Here is an 8836-nt window from a genome sequence, read left to right on the forward strand (position 1 = left end):
AGTCTTTTTGTATCCGCTTTCTCTATTCTTAGACATCCTTTTTCAGTTGAAATTTACATACTTACTTAAATTGAAGTGTAGATAAAAAAAAGGATAAGGCTTGAGTATAATATGCAGCTTCTAATGGGATAATCACTAACAAGTTGGTAAGGTAGTTTACATATTTAGACATGATGTCTCATGGTTATTTGTGTTAGGTGACCTTTTAGCATAGTGGTGATAAATGACTTCATGTCATACTCCAGCAATACATTTTCTTTTTTATTAAATGTCATAGTTAAATCACTAAGTATTGTGTTTTGTGCATCTTGGTAAATTCTTTCGGGGCCTGACATGGTATCTGAGTCAGGGTTTTCCATATCCCTGGATTTGCCAATGTTTGTTCATTTAAAAATTAAAATAATTGTAGTAAACCTTGAGTCAAATGCCATTTTAGCATTTGCTTGATGCTTCTTAGCACAATATCTAATTGCATTTATAGAGTTTCTGAGTACTGTCTGAAATGCACAGTACTGAGCAGTAATTCAGCCTGGGTATACAGCTGGAGAGTAAAAGGGATAAGATGTGAACCCTCAGTTGTTAAGAGGAAATCTGGGGTTTGGGGGATGGTGGAGCAGAGGGTGGTAAAATAACTGCAGCACAATTGAATATTTCAGAAGGAAGTGGACAAAGACAGTTTCTTACAGAAAGTGAGTCTTCTGTTCCTGTTTTCCAAGGGATGAGATGGGTAAATAAGCACTTGGATGAAGCCATCCATGGCCTGTATTTCTCTTGCTTGCAGAAGATGATCTCAAAAGCTTCTGTGCTTCTCACACTTACAGGTTATCTTTCACATACTGTGGTAGTTGTGCCATCATATTGCTGAGTCTCTCTAATCTGCCTTAGAGGTGGAAAGATTCTGAATTGTTGAACTTGAGTCCATTAACTTAGAGAGTAACGATTCCTTTTGGCTTTTCTTCATGGCTTTAGTTTTGCAAGTAGAGACAGGGTTTTTGTACTACCAGGTCTGGCTCAGTGGCCTTGGCTTGTCTTCCTGGAAAGGATGTAAATTTGGAAGCAGGAAATGCAGACTGCATTACCTGCTTCCAAATGCCTTTGAAAACATTGACTTTATCTCAGTAATTTCAGAGACACTTTCTTCCCCCTTGAGAGATTTCTGCAAACCTCATAGTATGAAAAATAGATTTTTGTACTAAAAGGTAAAAAACAAAAGAGGGTTTTAAATTTTTTTTTCATAGGAAAGGCAGAACCCAAAACATATAGTGCCAGCATGTGTGCATTTGCTTTGGCTTCTTATTACTAAGCAGTGTACAAGGCAGAGTAAACTTAGACACAATGCAATATTAATTGCCTGTGCCACACTGACCTTGTGTCCTTAGAGAGCAGTCCTGACAGCAATATCTGATGGGTAAAGGTTGTATGTCAAAAGCTGATAGCAGATCAGGTGAAAAGGAATACCTCCAGGTTGCTGGTGACATTTTTAGACAATCAGGACTCTTCCAGCATTACAAATCAAATCACTTGATTTAAGGCTTATGGAAATGCTTTTCTCTTAGTAATTTGCCATTGGTTGTCTCAAGCCTGAGTGGTGAGAGGAAACATTTGCATGTGTTAGGCAGGACTAGAAGTAAGGGCAGAACTACTCGTATTTTTAACTACCGGATGGTTAATGGTACTGAAGTTTAAACTCCATTTTTTTAATCTCTCTATATAGCAGGTAGGTAGGAAGCAGTGTTGCAGAGAGCAGAAATAGTCCTTATTCCGGCACAAAGAGCATTAGACCTCTTGCTTTGATCATTTTTATATTTTGGGCCATGGTGCTTCACCTGGTTGTGTGCATGTGCAGCCAGATAGCTTGTCTAAAAAGGCCTTCAGAAAATTCTTTTTGTCTTTAGTTGCACACAGATTGTTGAAGAAGCTGTTATTTTCCTTGGTTCCAGGGACTCAGCGCTGCAGAAGTGATATTAGTTACCATCAGCCATTTGCTTTCCACATTAACTTCCTTTCTTTTTTTTCCCCTGAGGCATCATTGTCTTACAGGTGCCCTAAAAAGGTGGATGGCAAATGCCTTCTGCTGTGCCTGTTTTGTCAGTCTGGTTTCTAGTTAGCAATTGCAGTTCACAAGTTTTCATTTGCTTTGGATTTCTTTTCTTAGTGTGTAAATCCTGTGACGTGTTGAGTGCTGCCAATTTAGTGCAGAGTAACAAAAAAGCAGCTGAAGGCTGCTTGGCCTTCAGCAGCATTGGGCCTTTATAGAAGAAGAGCTTAGTCCTGAGCTTGCTTGTTGTCAGTTTGCCAGTTGTTTAACTGCATGTCCGTGGCAGGGCTAAGAGCAGAGCTGCTAGTGCCAGCTCTTGGAATCATGTGGTGCCCCACCAAGATGAAAATGGAAGTGCAGGCAAGCTGTCCAAAAGAAACTGCCTGCTGTCCTTCCAGGAGCGAGGCTTGTTGCCAGAGCAGTCTCCAGTGACTTTTAATCTCTGTTTAAAAGTAGATTTTACTCAAGTACTATGGTTTTAGACACTCCATATTACCTTTTTTCCTTCCCAAGGATGCCAGCAACCATTCATATTTTGTTTTATGTGTCAACACTCTCAAAATTCAGTGCAACTTCAAAGCACAGAAAAGATCACTGCTTCTAGTGCAACCTGAATAAATTGAACTGGTGTGCTCTAACCACTCATAACTCTTTTTTAATTGCATTCATTGTGTGCAGCCTTTTGGTTTGTGAGCAAAATCTTGCAGTGCCACTCAGTTCATGTTTTATTCTGTGTATTATACTGTTAAATAGGTTTCACTTTTTTTCTTTTGTCACTGTCACATTTGTGTTGTTTGTTTCTTTTCCTGCTAGCTGTCAGGGCATGAAAAGGTATGGATCATAGTGTGGAAAACTTCCTTTCATTTCCAGCATTTGTATTCATAATGAGCTTATGCAGTTCTGTGTGGCTTTTTTTTTTCTTTTTTCTTTCCAACTTCTTTTGTGCAGTAATACTTTGTTTATCTCTTGAAAACAAGCCAAGTACTGATAATATAGTGTCTGTTAGTAATCCCACTAGTTAGAATCATTGGAGCTGTTTGCAGTGACTTAACTGTATCTAATGAGACATAGCCTTTACTGTAGAAAAATGGTATTTTAAGATAGGTACATTTAGCACAGTGTGCTTCACCCTAGCAAAGTGTGTCCATCAAAGGGCAGCACTTTGAAAGGTTGTGTTCAGGTACATATTAGAGGCTTGTGCTCTAGCAGCAGCATAGTGCACTAGTCTGAAGTTAATCTATGGAAGTAGTTAATGAAAATTGTTGCATTATAGATTTTAATTTTTTTTTTTTTAGAAAAAGTAGTTAGCTAAATTATTTTTGAGAGTGTAGCTTAAATGTTGCTGCTCAGATTTTGGAATCTTCTTTCTTTTTCTGCAGCTTCAAACAGCAACCTCCAGGAATTACGTGGGCTCAAGTGCCCCCACTGGAATAAGCAAAGATGAAGACACAAGTCGTTTTCATACCACCAAGAGAGGAAATTTCCATGAAGTTTTTAACCTGCCAGAGAATGAACGTCCTTTGCCAGGTATGATGCCACATGGAAGGCTACATTAGTAAAATATTTTGTTAAAAGCCAAGGATAATTTTAAGTTGAATTCCTTTTCTGTGCATTGTGTAGGTGTAAGCTTTTGATTTAAAGGTCTTGCTTTAAATAAGAATGAATGGAGGTGGTCTCTTTCATTCCATACTCTTGCAGCTCTTGGAAAGAGTGCACAGCCTGGTGTTCCTTTTATGGTTATGCAAATCCAGTAGTCAAGTTAAAGGGAATAATTGTGTGGGTGGTTTTATTTTCTCTTTTTTTCAAAATGAGTGTTAAAACAGATGTTATGGTGTCTAGAACACAAGATTTAGGCTTATCTTTCTAAGCTCTTTTAGTTTTAGGTAGCTAAAGTTTAATCTTCAGTGTTTTCTATTGTATTAGAAGGCTGTTGGGGATAGTGCCAGTCTCTTTCTTTTTCTTAAAGTCAGATTTCTTGTTATGCCTTTTTCAGTGTGTGAAAATGGCTGGCGCTGTTGCTTGATCAACAGAGATCGGAAGATGCCCACAGACTACATCAGGAATGGAGTTCTTTATGTCACAGAAAAGTGAGTCATTGCTCACATTGCTCATTACTCCACACCTTTCTGAGGAGGGAAATTCAAGACATTAAAGTGTTTGAATCTAAAAAGGGTCTTTTAATAATGTTTTGAAACAAAAATGACATTTCAAGGTGCTTTGCAAACTCAGTGAGGCATCATAGGAGAGGGAGAGCTGAACGTGGTGTGTGGCTATGCTTAACAGATGAGATTTTGCCTTGGAAAGGCTTTTATAGAAATGCAAAATAGCTCTGTACAGACAACTATTAGAAGCTGCAGCTCTTGATGTGGATAACATACTAACTGTATACATACTAGAATAGAAACCTAAAACCTAAGTGAACTTTGAAAATTGTGATCAACAGCTATTTGACAAATATGCTTAGTTTGGGCTTTTTTTCAAGCAAGCTGAATGTCTAGCTTCCTTGAAATAGCAGCAGAAAAAAGAAAACTGAAAAATAAGCCTTGGATTCAAATTTTTATGGGTGAGTGGTTGTTTTTTAAAATTTCCTTACTTACCTCCCAGCCTCCCAGCACTGAATAGCTGTGATCATTACTGTTTGGGTCGTGCACTGAAATTCCTTTGGAGTGTAATGAAAGGAAGTAAAGCTCATCTGTATGCAATGTCACCTAGTGATGGAGGCTGCTCTTCAGTGTTTAGAAATCTGAGCTTTTGTCTGCAGCACAATAACATGAAACTAACACAGTGTTTCTCGTTAATCTTCTTTTAGGATGGTGAAAGACGTATAAGCCTTTTGACATTTGGTATTTCAACTGATTAAGGATATATGTCCCTTGTGTGTCTTTAAAATGCTTGTCAGGTTTAACCATTCAGTGCAGTGATAGAAATACAAGAATTGTTGTGTGTATGCATACTGTATGTTCTGGGCTTTCAGACACACCAGCCAGCTGCTAGAATTTATAAATGTTTGCACTAAATTAGAAGCCATAACTGAACTGAATGTCTTTTTTTACTTTAAAAGTTATTTTAACTTGTGAGATTTCAAACTTCAGAAGAGACAAGAGGATATTTTAGAAATTTATTTTAAAACACTCTATCAAAATGAGCCCTTTTTTTCATGTTTTCAGTTACTTGTGCTTTGAAAGCTCAAAATCTGGTTCATCAAAAAGAAATAAAGTTATAAAGCTGTCGGACATAACAGATATCCAGAAGGTATGTCTGGTTGGGGTTGTAAATAGGGGAGAAAACTGGTTTTCTGTTCAGCTAGTCATGATTTGCATTTGTGCTTTTGTTATTTTGGAAAAGCATGCCACTGATAACTTGTATAAGTGGAATGTCATTCTTTGATTATGAATGTTTCACAGAACTGTTTTTTCAGACTCGGCACAAGCAAACTTGCTCTAAGCATGAAGACAGACTAGTTTACTAAACTCTTACACTCCTGCATTTTTTTTTTAAATTAAGTTATGTTGTTTACTAACTCCAGTGTTGACCAGAGCCGTGTAGGCTTTAAGAAGATATAGTGGTACTAGGAATTGTGTTTTACTAACTTCAGTTTGGGTGTGAATATTGATAGATGCACTTAAAAGTAGGTGCCTTAGAAGGAGGCAGAATTGTTGTCAGTGGAGAAAGGTAGATCATTAGAATAGCCAGACTGGGATGGACTGGAGTTTCATCTAGTTGGGACCCCTCAGTAACAGAGGCAAGAAGTGGAAGGTTGGAAGCATAGCAAGGGCAATGTTGTCCTTCCTCTGGTTGAGGTTTATCAGCCTGTGGTTACTAATGGCTTTACTGGTGCCTTGCACCACTCTCCATGTCCTTTAACACCATTTTTTGTTACCCTTTCTGAACTTTTCCCTATCTTGAACACAGACACCCTTGCTTTCTGCTGCGTCCTTACCACAGATTAAATCATGTTGAGCAAAGAAGCACCTCAGCCTGGTGTCTATTACTGCATAAGTACATCCAGATTTTCAAATTAATTCCTTCTATTTCTGTGACATGTCTGTAAAGCAGACAGCTTATGCTCAAATTGAACATTCCTACTGGAATTAATAATTCATATTAATGGCTTTCAAACATCATGCTTCACTTACTTTGTTGTTCAGTACGCCTTTACTGCCATAAAGTTTCTTTTGCATCTGTGTTGTGTTTTTAATGAAGATGAGACAGGGATCGTGCAGTCAAGCATAAAAAAGTACTGTGGTTTTATTTGGAGGTGGGAAACCCAGGTCTGACTTGCATGTCACTTTCTTCCTGTGAATACTCCCAAATTCAGCCAACTGTATTCCTTCTTATCTTTATGGACTTTGTGAAAAAACAAGCAAGCAATCCATGTGTGGCACTGGGTGCTATGGTTTAGTTGACATGGTGATGTTCAGTCAAAGGTGGGAGCTCTTTTTCAACCTTAATGGTGCTGTGGCTCTGTGATACCTTGTTTTCTATCTAATTTTGAAAAGCAGCTTTTTCTGATCTGCTTGCTGTTCCTCCAAAGAGTGGGGGGATGTCACCTGTAGGGGAAGCTGTAGGTGGTGCACTCAGGCCCATGTCACATGTGCCCTGCCCACGCCATCCAGCTGCTTTGTGGGCTGGGGCAGGACTGATGCTCACAGTGGGGCTGGGGCTGCTTCCAGCAGCTCCTGGGAGGAAGGGGAGAGAAGGGTCCTGGCTGTCCAGGTGAGGATGTAGCCAGCAAGTCCAGGAGAATGAAGCTCCAGAGAATGGCAGCTGGCTTCATCCTGCTTTTACTAGAGGTCTCTTAGTCATGGCTGGGAGGACAGGCCAGCGATGGATTGTGTAACCTCTGCAGCACCTTTTGCAGTTGTTCAGTACAGAAGGTATCTTATGTCTTTGTGTGTGGCTTTTTTTTTTTGCTTTTTTTCAGTATAAAGTGCTCTCTGTTCTCCCGGGATCAGGGATGGGGATTGCTGTATCAACACCATCTACACAGAAAGTAAGTAGCTGGCTGTATCTGTATTGCTGTGTTGGATTTCTTACCTTCTTTTCCTCCTCTGGTTAGCACCAGCATCAAGGCTTTTTTATACCCTTATGCCAGTGGCTGGCTTTTTTTCTTTAAAAAAAAATTCCCTTGTCTATTATTCAGTATGTTTGTCTTCAAAATTTTAATGAATTAAATATTCAGCTTGGTCTAGTGCATCTGGAGTGTACTCTGATGCTTCAGAAAGCTTTTCCCCTGCACCCTCCATCAGGAGCATGCAGTCTGCTATGCAGTCTGAAACAGAAAGCTGTTGGCTTGAGAGTATCCATGGGGGAGGAGGCTTTGAGGTGGGAGGGCCTGACTCTCAGATGAAGTTTTTAAGGAAATTAAAAAGTATTAGAAAATACTCAATGTGGTCAACGATTTAATAGAGAAAAGGATTATTTTGTCTTTACCAATGAATTTCTACCACAATTAATCTCTTCCTAGTGACTTGACAAAAATATACCTAGAGGAAATTCTTTTTCTTTGTGGACTGACACGATGTGTTTTTTTCTGTCATTTAGCCTTTGGTGTTTGGTGCCATGGTACACAGAGATGAAGCTTTTGAGGCAATTTTCAGCCAATACATGAAAATAACATCTGCATCATCCAGCACTGAAAGCTAGTGTCTTATCTTGGAAGAGCTAAAGGAAACTTCCTTCTTGTATGACTTGGTAGTGAAAAAATGAACATCCTCATCTATTTTGCAATAATTTTTCTTGTCTGGTGGTTTATATTCTATCTGTTACATAAACCAAGTGTATTTTATATATGCCTTCATGTTTGTTTTTAAGGTTTTTGTAAAAAAAGACAAAAAAACCAAATGAAAACAGTGAAAGTGCTATCATCACTATTAGCCTTGCACATTAAGCACTTTTAATGTTTATTTACTGACATTAAAAGCTGGGAAGATGCTCAGAGACCTGACTATAGAACAGATTGATCCCTTTATCTCCACTGATGTCACTAGGGATTCATTTGTCCCTTTATCTTAGTTGTTTTTCCCTGAGATGTGAGAATGATGACTGCAGCAGCCTGAAGTCACCTTCTTCAGCTTGGAGTTTTTAATTGGGTCCTTTATTAAAACTGATGGCAACACCAAGGAAGTATTAGCTTCTTAGTATTTCCATATGTACAACTGCATTTAAAATAACTCCTCAGTGCTAATTTTTGCATTGCAGAAGGATGTTTTACTCATTTGGTTAACTTCAATTTTTCCTGCATAGAGATGTTTAAATTACTTGTACAGTGAACTGGAGGAGAAAGTTTGTAACTATATCTTCCTTTCCTCATTAACCAAAGCAAGAGGATGGAAGGCAGGCAGATACTTTTTATAAAAGAGGGCACCAAAATGTTGTTCCTAAAATGTTAGGCATCTTATAATTATATTTCTATAGGTACTTGTCCTAGAAGGGCTCAGCTGTTGTACATGTTGCATGTACAAGGCGTTTGTATGTTAATGCATTAAAGACTTGAAGGCTTTTTGTGTTGGGGAGCTGGGAACGATTAAACTAAACTCAGATGTGATCTTTTTTAATTTGGCTCTTTTCTTGAGTTACCTTGTGATAAAATTATGCTATAATATAGCAACTGAAAGCACTAGTTCCTCTCAAAGCATAATTTGAGTAGCATTGGTGTGCTTCTGTCTTCCCCCTTGCAGAACTAAATTTTAATAACAAATAACCCCAACTGCCAGGTAAAACAGGAAGGCTGCACTCCTCTAAACTCTCTCAGGCCTGTCTAGCAGCAAAGCACATATTGACCTTTGTCTTTAATAT

At 38.6% G+C, this 8836-nt stretch overlaps 1 protein-coding gene across 3 annotated transcripts in view; it reads left to right on the forward strand.

Annotated features, from left to right (window-relative positions):
- Positions 1-8585, forward strand: part of GRAMD4 (GRAM domain containing 4) — a 72961-nt gene extending 64376 nt beyond the window's left edge. For 2 of the 3 annotated variants that reach the window (XM_030238673.2, XM_018910234.3), the window contains exons 15-20: positions 657-689; positions 3418-3565; positions 4032-4125; positions 5206-5290; positions 6963-7031; positions 7583-8585. In XM_030238673.2, the coding sequence (XP_030094533.2) occupies positions 657-689; positions 3418-3565; positions 4032-4125; positions 5206-5290; positions 6963-7031; positions 7583-7684 (531 nt within the window). In that variant the 3' untranslated portion in view covers positions 7685-8585. The remainder of the gene's footprint in view (positions 1-656; positions 690-3417; positions 3566-4031; positions 4126-5205; positions 5291-6962; positions 7032-7582) is intronic. The other variant, XM_009086813.4, reaches the window with a different exon arrangement.
- The last annotated feature ends 251 nt before the right edge of the window (positions 8586-8836 follow it).

Source organism: Serinus canaria, chromosome 1A (genome assembly GCF_022539315.1).
Source record: "Serinus canaria isolate serCan28SL12 chromosome 1A, serCan2020, whole genome shotgun sequence".
Taxonomy (NCBI): domain Eukaryota; kingdom Metazoa; phylum Chordata; class Aves; order Passeriformes; family Fringillidae; genus Serinus; species Serinus canaria.